At 45.2% G+C, this 14,410-nt stretch overlaps 1 protein-coding gene across 2 annotated transcripts; it reads right to left on the bottom strand.

The window, feature by feature from the left end:
• Positions 1-1,921: 1,921 nt before the first annotated feature.
• Positions 1,922-14,233, bottom strand: STPG1 (sperm tail PG-rich repeat containing 1). Of its 2 annotated transcripts, XM_084497343.1 has the most exons (8): positions 14,180-14,233; positions 13,556-13,659; positions 11,273-11,374; positions 10,337-10,510; positions 7,530-7,641; positions 6,667-6,832; positions 5,031-5,221; positions 1,922-2,193 (listed from the first exon to the last, which is right to left on the bottom strand). In XM_084497343.1, exons 1-8 carry the CDS (start codon positions 14,205-14,207, stop codon positions 2,117-2,119), a joined length of 954 nt encoding a protein of 317 aa, XP_084353469.1. In that variant the 5' UTR covers positions 14,208-14,233; the 3' UTR covers positions 1,922-2,116. The 2 variants fall into 2 exon arrangements, with proteins under 2 accessions (XP_084353469.1, XP_084353468.1); XM_084497342.1 differs by lacking the exon at positions 1,922-2,193 and having other exon boundaries at positions 4,555-5,221.
• Between the last annotated feature and the right edge of the window lie 177 nt (positions 14,234-14,410).

Raw genomic sequence — 14,410 nt, 5'->3', positions numbered from 1 at the left:
AACGCTCAGAGGGGTTACCTGCCACAGATCTGCTGAAATTTTAAGCAAGTCAAAAAGAAAGGCCCCTTTTAATTCTGCTCACAAGAGGAGCAGCGCAGCCTCCATCTGTTGGGCAAGGCAGTGTTACCAGGTAGCCAGCTGAGTACCTTCCTCCACCTGTGCTGCACTGGCTGCCCGAACTCCTCTCACCTGCTGCCTCTCAAACACCAAGCTTCCACCACAGTGTCTCCTGTGCTAAAAATTGTCTGCAACTGCTTTTTGGTTTAAAAATAAATTATATATATATATATCAAGGGGGAGTCTTCCATTTTCCCATGAATCCTCTGATGGTTGAGATCTGTGGACTTTCCTCTTTCTTTATCTGCTTCAATCCTCTGCTTTTCCTGTCTATATCAAAGTGAAATGAATGTGAGTCCTATAACCAGACAAGAGTCCCACTGTGAAGGGGATTTTGAAATGTTGAAATATGTCAGGATGGTGAATTTTTGATTACTTAATTGTTGTTATCATTATGAGGAGGGCCTCTTAGATGAGACTCAGATAAGTCTGAAGGCTTATCAACCTTTGACGATCTCTTCTGGCACTCTACACTCCTTCATCTTCATATCATAAACTCCTTCTTCAACAGGATTTCTCTGATTCAGTGTTAGTGCTGCAGGTCTGGGCCTACAGTCTTACTATAGCAGAATTTCAGCTCAAGTTAAAAACAGGCACACTAAGAGCTCCCCAGTGTTTAGTAAAGATGGCTGTGAAACCGACAGGTGCTCTCATCATCCTGACACATCAGGCAGGCCCAGGGACTTGGCTCTGCTGTCCTCAGGGGGATCTCTGCAGCAGGACTCCTGGTGCTGGGCACCCTGCCGCTGCTGTCTGCGCAGGGCTGGTCCTGGGGAGGGCGGGTGGGCACTGCCTGACCGATGGGTAAGTGCTGGCTGCTGAGGGAAGAACACAGGTTTACGGCTGCTTGTGGGAGAGGGAGCATACAGCACCCCTAGAGACAAATCTCTCCTAAGTTCTGCAGTGTGAGAACTGCCCTGGCTGGTGCTAAGCTTGTCTGCACCATTCAAATGACTTCCCTTTCTGCTCATGAGAAGGAGGCAAAGGACTGGGTAATTCTTCCTGTGCAGGTCCTGAGTTAGCCTGAATTTGCTGGGTTTTAAATCACAGTAACTCCACCGTGTGCGGGGAATGCTGGTTGATTCATGCCAACGTCAGCGCAGGTACAGTCACCGCCCCCTGCCACCACTGCTGAGGGTGGGTGTTTTGCTGACTGGCTTAGTATCGTTCATCCCTTCCAGCAAAGGCGAGTTGCTGTAGAGGTTGCGTAAAGCAGAGCTCCCAAATATGTGAAAGCATTCTTGACTCTTTGCCCGGAGCCCACCAGTTCCTTTTGAAGATTAAGATACGAGTGATGAAGGCGATTCACCTCTGAGTGAGCAAAGGTCGTGTGAAAGTATGAACCCACTTGTGTTTTGCAAAGGCCTTACACTGACAAATGAGAGAAGCTTCCTCTGGAGCAGTATCTGCTCTGGACAGTCAGCAGCTGGTTTGTGCTGACTCTTGACTGGCTTGTAAAATGTACCTGGCAGGTGTGCAGCAGAGAGTGTCTGTGCACACATGCGTGCACACCCACGCTCGGCTCTGCGTTCTGTGCAGGCAGTGTGCTTCAGCTGCACCAAGGCCTGGTGCTGGCAAACCCAAGTGTCCATCCCCTGAGCAAGCACGCAGCAGAGGTGTAGGATTTGCCCACACTGCCCTTTTCACATATTTCAACCCTAATAAAAAAGGACTCTCCAGCCAGGGCAATGTCTGCTATGGGCACGGTCAGTTTCCACCACCTATTTTTTGGTTTATCAGATGATAGCACCAAGAGGAGTTTTTCTGCAACTCCCAATAATTGTAGTAATTATTCAACACAAAGGAAATTGGAAGCTTTTATGTCAGCTTTAGCTAATATCTTCCATTATACAGCACCAAGTACCACCAATTAGCTGCTGGACTATCAGCCAGCCAACCACGGCAGGCTGAGGACAGCACTGTGAGTTAGCATGCACTTTGCAGAGTTTGAAAGAAGTCCTGTTCGAGGAGCTTTGCTCTGGTGTCTGGGTTCCGCTGCTCACAGCACTGGGACCCACTTCTGATCATAGTTGTAGATGAAGGAATACTTCCCAAGTGCTCTGGGTGAATAAGCACCTGCAAAGACAGATATGCATTAATGAAAAAAAAAAAAAAAAAAAGAGAGAGAGAGAAACATAGCAGTGTGTGAGCTGAATTTTGCAAGAGCTCTGGTATCCACAGTGCTGGGTGGAGGGCTCTGCTGTTCAGCTGTACAAATAACACCCGGTTTCTATGTCTTTATTCATGCTTATTCATTCCTTGCATCATCAACCAAGCAGCTGAGGATCTTGGTGTGTGGTGTGATTCTCCATTGCTATGAAGGGCAAAACAGCATCCTGTGTTTTGTTAAAACACCCACACATCACGTTTGGAGATTCCCTGGCACCGTGTTGGATATCGGAAAGGATCAAAGACACAGGAAACTGAAACTGTTTCACATCTGTTTCACAATGTGGAAAGCTTTAATGAAGTCACTGAGGGGTCCCCTCCACTCTGCTTTTTCACATTCTTCCTGAAAAATTCCTTGGATTTGTATAAAATTTCTGATTTATGAGAAAGGTACTAAAATCCTCAGCCTGTGTGAATGACCTGGTATCTTCTGTAAAGTGTCTCTGGCCATAGAATTTTGTGCTAACATTTGGTGTACTTTGGGGTAGCTTTAGTATGTTGAAGGTTGTCTTGACTGTAAATTTAACTGTGACTCCAATGTAAGGGATTACCCAGATTTCCTGAAACACTGAGCCACTGGCTCCAAAGGAGCCCAGGCATCAACAACCGGTGAATAACCAGCCTTTATTAAAGTTGTTGCTTTTTATCAGCTACCAGCTGATTTAGTTCTGATGTATTTTACACCTTCCTCTAGTTCTATTCCTTGTGGTCTAGTGCTGAATATTTCTGTACGTGTATTTCTGTGGGCAAGGGTTTAAGTCACCTCTAATCTCATGACTTGGAGTTTTGATCCTGTGGAATTTTCTTCCCCACTTTTCAAACTGGGCTAGAAAGGAGATCTGTGTGTGTTTTGTTGTTGTTCTTGTGGTGTTTGTTTGTTTTTTCCTAACAACAAAGACTGCATGCATGGTTATGCGATGCTGGTGTATCCTTGTCCTTTTCATGCACTAACATGGTATTGCATAGGTTTCTAATCAATTTGGCATGAAGGACTGATGAAAATGACAGATGGCATTTCTTCACCATCTGCAGAAGGTATTTGTAGTACATTCCCTCCCTCTTTAATTAACTTGGTAACCATCCTCAGTAATTTTGGGCCAGATTTTCAGCGTAAATAAACTGGCCTAGCTCTGTACCTTTAACTGAGACAGACTAATTTACTCTGGCTGGGGATCTTGTCCTAGCTTAGTCAGCAGAACAGCTCTCAGGGAGCTGGCATGTTGACACAGTACCTTGCAAGTCTGGGATATGATCTGGATGGAGCTCCAGTAAAGCCCATTACCCCAGTTTGTGCTGCCTCAAGAGCCCTGGAGAGACTAATGCAACCAGCATGTTCTCTTGCTCTCTGTGGATGGTACAAATTCTGTATCTAGGAACGTTCATATGTTAGTAGTAACAGCAGTATTACTATTGACTGCTTTTCCAGTCCTTTGGTAACCACCTAGAAGAACTTCAGAATCTTAGAAGAAATAAACAGGGCAAGAAGTATGAGTCTTAACTGAAAAAAAAAATAATGTTATTCATGCCTAGAAACAATCAGCCAACGGGATACGTTCCACCAGGGCCGAGCTGAGCTCCACCTCCGCCCCATGACTAGCTCCCTGCCTGTATATGAAAGAACTGCTCTGCGCAAGGAGACTGCAGCAGGATTTGTCCCTGTATCTGCCTCCCTTACCAGCGCTAATGGCAGAGGGTCAAAATGCGGGCATGCTTCCTGGTGCAAGCTGTCCCTTTGCCATTGAGGAACAGCTCCCACTGCAAGCACTGCTGGCAGGGTTGAGGCAGGGCCCACTGGTCCTGGCTGGACAGACTGGTGGCAATTGTGCCCATGCATGTTGCTGGATGTCAGCCTGGCGTGTTTAACCCATTCCTCAATGGCGGTGTGTCCCTCCTTCACCTTCACCATATGTTTCCTGATTACAAGCTACTGGGCATGTTTCTTTTCTTGTTTTACTCAAGTTTAGATCAGGAAAATTCTGGCAAATCCTTCTGAGGACAGAACAGCCGGAGGGTTATAAAACTAAAGACACTGTGCTGAGGAGCTGCGTAACGTTACTCTCTAGCTGGGGCATGGAGGCTTTCTCTATCTTAAGAGGATGTTGTTTCTTTCCTGTTCTCCTGTTCCAAGTGCTCTTCCCTCCCAATTGAACAGCAAAGTGTTGCAGGTGAAATGTGTGTTGCACCAACAGCCAGAATTATGAGATTATGTGGTAGTTTTATACACGCACTGTAAGTCACAGAACCTGTTTGTCAAATACACTGACAGACAGCTGGTGATATTTTAATGGCCTTTACTTTGAAAACATGAATTTTTCTATCTTGCCTTTAAAAAATAATATTGTAAAATATGGAACAGCAAGTTGGTTATAGCGCTGGTAGTCAGGACTCTAGTCCTACTTTGGCCATGTTGCTGTTGTGCAACAGAGATCAATTTAGCCCAGATTTTCAATACTAGACAAGTGAAAGGTAGCAGGGGACACTATGCTCTGATCTAAAAAGGATTTAGCTGCTTGGTGGTCGTCATAAACCTACGGTCACAATATCCAAAAGATCCTATGTGACACGTACTACTGAGTAAGGTGCCTTTCAGAAATGGTGTGTGTCTACATGCCTTTGAAGGTGGGCTCTCCAATTTCTGTGCTTTGTTTCCTTCCTGTTGAATGGGCAATAGTGCTGTTTAGTCACATCTGTAGGCCTCACATCTCTAGCAGTGAGAAGTACTTCAGAATAATTCTTATTTTTACCTGGTCCGGGGAACCCTTCCTGTGATCCACCCCCCATCCATCGCTCCGTGTTTGAGACAAACACAGCACTTGAGCAATTCTGCTTTAGAGAGCCTCTGTAATCCACGAGGTTGTACTGCCCAGGTCCAGGAAAAGGTGGATCTTTACAAGGTGGGATTGCTGGAGCACAGAGTGTCAAGCAGAATTTCTGTCTGTCAAGAGAGAAGAGGCTTAAGAAGCTCGTCCCATAGTGGTGGAGTTTTGTCACAAAATAAAAGCTGTTGTTTCTGTCAGGTGCCCAGGAGAGGTCAGTGCTTAATCCTCCTAAACCAAAACCTCTGGGGAAAATTATCTAGGAGGAAAAAAAAAAAAAAAAAAAAGTCCAATTTCAATGCTATAGTCAGCCTGCTTTATTTACTGTGAAATACAAAGACTTGTCACTGGTCCAGCTTCTGCAGAGACCTAGCTGCTCCAGAGTAAGCCAGCACTGAAGGCAAAGCAACAATGCCAAATAACTCCAACTGGGAGTTCCTCCCATTCTCTCCCACTGATTGAAACAGGAGAGGGCGCAGACTGTAACCCCAGCAGCTGGGTGTGAAGTGTTTTTGTGTCTTCCGATGGTACAGACTGGCAATCTTCTCTCCTCATATTTAATTTGCCCTTCCCTCTAGCCCTCTGTCCTTATCAAATGCCACTTGGCATTGCTTCCCTCTCAGCCTACAGCTTCCCACTCTTTATATAAAACCCCTGCTAAAAGATACAGCTGCTGAGAGATGTAGTAGATACACCTGTTGAGTAAGGAGCGCTGTGGGCCTTCTCATGTTCTCATTCTTTTCCATGGTCAGGAATTTATTGTTGATCTTAATCTTAGGCCAGGCAAAGTCACTGCATGGTGACAATAAATTTACTTGAACAATTTGCTGATAGGCAGATTTATTTGCCTTCTCATAAGGATATGAAGGGGAAGGAGTTTCCTTTCATGCCTTTAATCCCTTTGAAACAAGTGGTAGGATGGGATAGGTGGGAATGGCAGTTCTGGCTTGAAGGAAGTACTTGAGAGTTTTATTAAGCCTCCTTTCAGCTCTACTTCCCACCATAGCAGGGGCTAGCAAAATGCCCACAATTTACCCCGTAGGTTGTCTGAGATGCTGTACTGCTGTGAGCAACCCTCAGTGTTCCTGCTCAGTGGTTCCTGGATTCGACCCTTTATGCCTAGTGTTACTCTGGGGGTGAGTTTAGGCACTGGCAATGCAAAAGAAGCAAAGCCTCGTGCTTAAAATCCCTGTCTGGGCTACAAGAGCTGAAGGAACCTTTTCCAGGCCATGTGTGCTTTGGCTTCTTGCTCTGTAAAATGGGGGTAAGATATTACCCCTACATCATAAGGGTGGTGCAGTATTTAATTACTGTTTGTAAATGTCTGAGAGATCATATGATAAAGGTACCTCTGGTACACTGCTCCAGGATGTTATCAGCCCACACTCCCCTTCAAGGCAATGCTCTGTAACACTTCCATCTCTGAGCTAGTTCCTGTAAATCTGTGGCAATAACTGGCCAAATTGGACCGGGTGATATAGTAGGATACTGTGGGATCACTCTGCTGTCTGACCTTGTTTCAGATGTTGCATGGAAGTAGCATGTCTTCCAGAGCTGGACTTACTTGAAAGGAGTTTTCTTTGCCTCCCTGGTGGGTTTATATGACTGATAGATTGTGGGCTCTGCAGTAATTCTCTCTGTCCTTGTCAGGCGGGAGGTCTTTGACTTGAAGCAAGATGTTATACCCTTGGGTGACACCTTGGTGAAGGAATCATTGATGTTGTAGTGACCTACAAAACAAACAGGAAAGAAATGTAAACACCAAACATGGCTGCAACACTGGTGCTGAGAAATGAGAGTGCAACAGTCAGTGAATGTAACAGAAGGAAAAAGAACCGGTATAACAGGACTGTGTGGGGAAATCAATTCTGGATTTGGGAAGTGCTATCCTGGGCAGAGCTTATTTCGAGGGACACTGATAAGGCAACACCAAACTTTGTCTTGAGCATAGGCACAAATGGAGACATTAGCAATTTTAAAGAATCAAACAGGAGGAGAACTTACACGTGATATACCTCTGCATGATATGTGCCCTCATGTTCTGGGTCTTAAACCTCAACAGGCTATGGGCCAGGAGTAGGCTTCTTTTGCAGCTAGAGTACCATGGAGCTTGGTACATTATATGCTAACGTGGCTTCTCCAGGAACCTCTGGCATCTACACAAGAGTTGCAGGGTTTTTAGTGATTCCTTAAGGCTGCTCAAAACTGTCAGGATGGTTTCTGGAATGTTGTCTCAGCAGAGACTCAATGGGATCAAGCCATAGCACTTGGAAGGGAGGCACACTGGTGTTCTGACACCTGCTCAAATCTCATATGCCTTGAAAAGCTCAGAGTGACCTGAATTGATGTGCAGTGGTGCTCTGCATGCTGACGGAACAGAACCAAAATCACCAGCAACATCTTTCTTCCAGCTCAAGGCTCACATACATGGAGAAGGCCATTTTCCAATTTTTTCCAAATTTAATCCTCTTGTGGTTCGCGACACAAACACTGCATGGGCAGAAACATTGTTGCTTTGCTTGCAGAAATCCGTAGATGTCTGTTTCAGAAAAAAGAAAAAGGGCTTGTTAATGTCTTTAATTGACCTAACATGTGGGTAATTACCAACGAAGGAAAACCCACATTTAAAATCCAGTTGTCTCCATCGTGAATGATTCTAATGATGCAACTGTAGGCGGAATTAGGACCAAAATATCAGAGTGCTTACCAATTGTAGGTAGGTCTCTTTGTGACAGTCCAGCATGTAAGGGTTGCATTTACACACACACACTGAGGACATGAAACTCGTGCAGAAAATGTGGCTTTTGGCTTTAATTGCTATCTCCAGACTTCTCCAATGTCAGCTTTAAGTGTCTTGTTTGGATCAAGCTACTGACAGCCCAGAATTTGAGGTGGCACTGCCAAGACACCAAAAGCCACCTGCAAGACAGCCCCTGGAAAGTGCTGCAGTGAATAGGGGCTGTCTCTGTGGCTGTCACTGCTGGGACTGCAGTGTGGGCTGGTGGCCTTAAACTAAGCACGACTTGAAGAATCTGCACTTCAGTTCATTCAAGCCTGCAGATAATGCTGGAGTGGTTGTGCCTTCCAGCAGCTTGCACCAAGCTTGGTGTGCAGCACTGCAGTTCTACTGCTAGCAGTCCCCAAGCTAATTAACTTGGACAGAGGTGCCAAAAGTCCCTGGGGGAGGAGGTCATGCTGCTCTCGTGGAGCACTCAGCTATTTGCCACACTCGCTGCCCAGGTACACACAGCAGCTCTTGTACAGAATATACAAAGGAACACATTTAATCCACAGCTCCTAAGGAACTCACACTCAAAGAGAGAATTGGTCATAGAGCTGAAGATAGCTTTGAGGACAACTTAGGATACTGTTTTCTTGTTGCTCACTCATTTTCCCCAGAACATTTGTCAATTTTCATCTGTAACCACCTTAAGAACGGATCCTCCAGTTCCTAGACAAAAGTTCCTTTTTGCCTAAGAGCAGTGGCCGCATAAAGAGAGCAGGATCTGGCCTTCTTTTTCTTCTCAGATGTCTCTTTGTCTATAGTCATAAATTATCAGACACTGCCATCTTTTAAATAGATAGTTTCCTGTTCTGCTTCTTGTAGGTTAGATAGTATCTCCTACAGTAAATCATGAGTCAGTGATTAATTCAAGAAGGCCGTTCCCAGAAGCAAATTCTTACAATGTTAAAAATAATATGATGTGAATCCATTATACTATGATATAGAAAATAATTATGGCCTGCAAACTAGTTTAATCAACCTAGAACATGCCGGGGCAGATACTCAGCTGAAGTGAGTCATCATAAGAAAGTTCACAGTCTTAGTGTATAGGTTGTACGAGCGAACATGATTACTCCATGTCAGCTGAGTCTCAGTAACTCTGTACGTGTGCTCTTTGCACACCCAAATTGTGAGGCAAGACATGTTTGTTTAAGACACCTTTGCTGATGTTTAAACTGTATCAAATTACTTTATAAAAGCATGAATTGCTTCAAGAACATGCATGCAGCCAGTTAAGATGTCTCCAGCTGATGAGTAGCAATTTATTAAGCTCATTAGATCGTGTTGTGTTCATTCTGCCTTAAAAAGCTATGCGATGTCATCAAATGTTATGGAGAGTCAACATGTTCTGCCTCAATCACAGTGGATATATCCTGCATCAAAATATGATTTGAAAGGGAAAAGTTCAGTAGGAAATGGCTGCAATGTAGAGATTCTGTGCAGAAAAAAAAATCTCTCTAAAGAATAACAAAATCGAAAAGTAAATATGGTTAAAGCAGGACAACACTGAAAGGACAAAAAAGTCCATTAGCTGAGTGCATATTATTATAAACTATCTGACAGTTGTTAATAACACTTTGTGTTTTGTTATCATCTTCCATATCTCAAAACACACTCTGAATTCCTGTGGACTAAGGCTTGCAACACGCCAGTGAAGCCTGGTCACTGTGGCATGGGTGGGGAGCATCAGGCATGGAACAGTTAAGTGACTTACACACGGGTGAATCAGGAGGAGGTTCAGGAACTGAACCTGAGGGCTAGGTCCTCAGCTGATATAAACTGGCACAGCTCCACAGCAAGTGGAAGGGCACAGCCAATTACATTAGTTCAACATACTCAAACCTGATTCCCAGCTCTGAGGTTGAACCTCAAAACCCAGTACCTGTTAAAGATGTAGAATTCACCTGCCTTGAGCTTCTTGGCAGAAGTTCCCTGTAGCCAACCAACAGAGGCTAGAGTTCTAGGATGAAAACTCACGGGACGTGGTGGGGTCTTCCAGTATCAAAGCCAGTGATGTTGCAAGGAGGGCAGAGGCTGCCACCATCCCAGGGTCAGGGATGTATTTTTCCTCCCTTGGTATTGAAAAGTTACTGCCTGATGTGTGCTCATTTCACAACACCTTGGGGTACACCTGCAGCATGGTCAGAGGTGAGATGGCAGATCGTGCAGAGATACCTGAGCTAGGTTCATGCTCATTCGTTTAAATACTGAGTGCAGTGGAACAGACCTCAGAGCCATCAGGCACAGGATAAGTATTTAATGGTATTTAATGCAAAGCTCTGGGCTGTTACAGCTACCTTGAGAGCTGTACGTAAACTAGCTCAGTTACAGCTAGTTGCTGTGTTTTATGGAACTTCATAGCATCACCTGGAACATCAAACTGACTTCACCAGCATTAAGTTAGCTGTGCCTTGCTGCCTGCCTTGTCTTCCCTTCCAAATCTCCTTACATGGTATTGATTGGGGGCTGGAGTAGGGATTTTCTCAGTCTTCCTAGAAATAGGTTGTTGAAACACACTGGAGTTTCCCATGCTAAAGTCTCGTCTGGACTGAAAATACGATAGGATGTTATAGGCATTTGCAGCTGGAAAGCTGGAGATTTTCTTGTGTGCAGTGCGTGGAACCTGGAAAGGGAGGGAGAAAGGAAATTGTCAGTAGCTGAGCTGAAAACAAATTGTGAAATGACTGAGGCCTGGATTTACCAAATGTAATTTTTAAGGACAAATCACCTCTATCATTTTAAAATAGCAGAAACTTTGGTATACAGTACTCACAGTTGCAAGTTCTGTGAGATTAAATGGGAATGAGAATGACTTTTTCAAGTAGGAAGCGTTGCTGATTTCTTCTTTTGGGGGGCACATGCTCATCAGCTGGCAAAATAAACTTCTTTTTTTTTTAAGTCTTGTGTTAGAGAGAACAGATCGTGAAATTATTCACTTTAACTATGAATTTCAGGTAGCCTAGTACAACGCTCTCAATGAGTCCACAAAGCATGTGTGTATGTATCCTCCTTTACACTTTTGTAAGTTAACAACAGCTCTGCCAATTTGGTTTGAAAAGGTGTAAAAGGACCACCTCTGGGTGAGACTGAGCAGAAAAAAATTCAGCCCCATTGGAAACTGAATTTAAAAGAGAACAAAAGATGAAAAAGCAGCTTAGAATAGCCGTTGGACTTCCACTTTAATTATAACTCTGTCTGATGACAGTGAAAAATGATTTTCCTTCTTGGCTGGATTTTAGAAACATCCCCAGTACAACCCTAAACAGACACTGCAGACAGGCAACAAAGTGGCTTACAGACCAGATCCACAGTCCACTGAAGTCACTACAAAGGGACTATGTGATTTTTTAGCAGCTTCAGTCTGAAATAAAATGCTTCCTCTTACCAGTGAAGGAAAGTATCCAGTTCCTTTCTTTGACAATGAAGGGCTGTTGATCTCTGGAGACTGATGAGTGACATTATAGAATCCTGGGCCTGGATTTTCACTCTAGCAAGAGAAGTACCACACACATTGACCAAGCTGTATTGATCACCTCTCTCTTGGGGCAAATGCAATGAAATACAGGCATAGGCTCATACTGATGCTAATGGGACAGCTCCTTTCCCCAGTACCTCATCTTTCTGCCACATACTTGAGGCTCTCCAAATTGTGCTCCATGGAGAAGATGGTTGTGCTGAGGGAAGCAAGTTTGGTTCAATTTGCTAGAACCATCTATTAAATGTGCAGCGGGTTTCCAAAGCAGATGATAAAAAAAAAAAACTGCATCTGCAAGCTCAATTACCTGGTGTTGCCCAGGCTTGGCTGCTCCTGCTGACCAGCCTGCTGAGGCTTGGATGGAATCCCATGCTCAACCCTGCCCCATAAAGGGGAGTTACTACTATGACAGCACGTTCGTGATTAGCATCTTCCAGGACAGCACGTGTCAGGGAACCAACTACAGAGCCCTTCTCCCATCCACTGCATCTAGCTCTGGTTTGGCATGCACATCATCACGTCAGTGTTGTTGAAAGTAATTGGAGATTAGACATCTACACACCCTTGGAAATTTACCTCCTGCTACCGTGACTGCACACCTCTGTGTCCTTTGAATACTTTGAACTATATTCTGGCAAATATAAGGGAGGATTTAGCTGTGTGGTAAATCCACCAGAAATGCCTTCCAAACTCCAGTGTTCAGGCACCTGTGGGGCTGTGTGAATACAGTGGTAAACTGGCACAGTTACAGAAGTGGGTCAACTCACTTGGTAATTATTCCAGGTCAGGTACTAAGAAGCAAATAAGCTCTCTACATTGCCTACATTACAGGTGGGTAAACTTCGTGTACTGCTAAACTTCATTTATCCCTGACTACCCTGCTAAAGGAATGTGCTCCAAAATGGCTTGTGCTGAAGAGAACACAATCAAGCACTGGTGGAGGAAAATAAGTCAGTAACTGCAAAAAGGCCTAGCATTAAGCGACCTAATGCTTCCCCTCCCCTACCTAGCACAGTAACTCTTCTCTAGGGTAAAGCTTAAGAAAGAATCAGCCAAGCCCTTGTATAGCTTGTGGTTTGGCTTCCTGCCTGCTCTGCCCTTCAAGCAGGAAATTCTCAAAGGGAAGGGAGTGCTTTGTGAAGCTACCTTAAGACTCTGCCTCTTCTCTTTTACTCAGAACTTAGCATCAGGTCATCTGGAACTCCTGGAAGCTGACCAGACAGACTGATGGCGCCTACTTAAGGTATTTAAGCAACTTCTCTACCTTGATCATTTTCCCTCATCTTTTGTCCTTTACGTCCTTGATTGTTGTTATTCAGTCCCGAGATAATATGTTCCTGATATCACTGAGATGGGAGAGACAAGCAAGGAGGAAGAGATCAAAGGAGGGAGAAGAAAGAGAAGATGCCAAAGGCAAAAGAAGAAAGAGGGAAGAAGACAAATACTTCCGAGATTTACCTACTTTACATACCTGGCACCCAAAGCTTCAGAAATTCAGAATATACTTAGTTTTCAGAGTTCTGGTGTTACAACATAGTCACCACACCACAGGAAACAGTCAGCGGGGGCCATGGGCATCCTCTTTCCACCAGCAGAGGATGTAGCTTGAAAGCTGCATCCAGAAAGCCCAGGAGGCCCATGGCACCTCTGAGTGTTGGCCAGACTTGAAAAGAAACCTTGCACAGCGCAGGCTGGGAAAACAGCATGGTTTTAACGTATCTTTCTGCTTCCCTCTGCTGGCCAGATAACATATACCAATGTAGTTCCTACAAATCAGGGGTCAGGGTGAAGAGTGTCCGAAGAGAGAAGGGGTCATATTCTCCTACCATTATACAAGTGTTAAGTCTACTGATTTCTTTAAATTTGCTCCTGAATTTCACAATACATGCAAGATATATGTTTGTGTCCATGAGGGTTCAAGACTGGAAAAGGGACCAGGGACAAAGCTGGGTGGGAGAGATGTAGGAAGATGGTAAGGACAAGGGTGATGTATGTGCAGTAATTTTAAGGTTTAAATTAGTAACACTGCTTTACCATTTTCTTCATACTGTTAAGAGTTGTGATTAAAAAACAAATTTAACAACCATATTCTAGACTTAGTTCCTTATTCGCCATATTTTTAGTTGCAGTTTAGTGTTTAGTTTTTAGTTTTTTATTATGAGGACATGAACTTCAAACATTTTTGTTACTCACCTGGTTATACTGAAATAGCTTTGATTGAGAATTAAATCCCTTTTTTTCTGAGTTTGAGATTACCTTATCATGGTGCTTATAAGGACTGGAGGAAATCTGGAAACCTAGAAGGAACAGCCAATAGTAACAAAATTCTGCATATGAAGATACAGGAAGAATGTAACTACAACACCAGTTTTCTTTTTAAAAAGGATGTAGAACTTAGGGGCACATCTAACATTAACGGTGCGTACAAGCCAAGAAACCAGCTGTCATTTCTGCATTTATTTAAAAAGCAAAGTGAAGAAAAAATAAAAAAAAAAAAAAACACACTTTGAAGCACTAGTGCTGATAAACGGAGTTGACGGGTGACTCAGTGCTGTTTAGGGTGGTGAAGCCACGGGGCGAGCTCTGGGCTTGGAGGCGGGTGGCGGGGGGACAGGGGCCGGTTGGTGAGGGACAGGGGGCGGGTGGCGGCCTGGTGGCGGTTGCCGTGCCGGGAGCCAGGCGCAGGGCGCGGTGCCGGCCCGGGCGTCCCCAGGAGGGAAGCGGGGCCCTGAGGCCTGCCGGCGGCCGGGCCCTCCGCGCTCCCGGCGCTCCCCTCGCGTCGGCCTCGGGAGCGCCCCGTGCCCCCCCTCACCGTACCTCGAGCTCCGCCGGTGCGGCCGCCCATGGCGCACCCGGCCCCGCCCCGCGGCCACCGGCACCGCGCAGGGGAAGCCCCCCCTCCCCCCTCCCTCACGGTTATAACGGCCCGCCCAGCTCTCCTCCAATCGGCGGGCCTGTTCCTTCGAGCCCTCCGGCAGACACCCAATGGCAGGCGAGCTCTCAGAGCCGCCCTCCGCGCGGCTGCTTAAGGTGGCTCGGGGCCGGCCC

Source organism: Aythya ferina, assembly GCF_964211825.1.
Source record: "Aythya ferina genome assembly, chromosome: 24".
Taxonomy (NCBI): Eukaryota; Metazoa; Chordata; class Aves; order Anseriformes; family Anatidae; genus Aythya; species Aythya ferina.
Note: the sequence above shows the minus strand (reverse complement) of the source record. Positions and strands in the feature narration are given on the sequence as shown.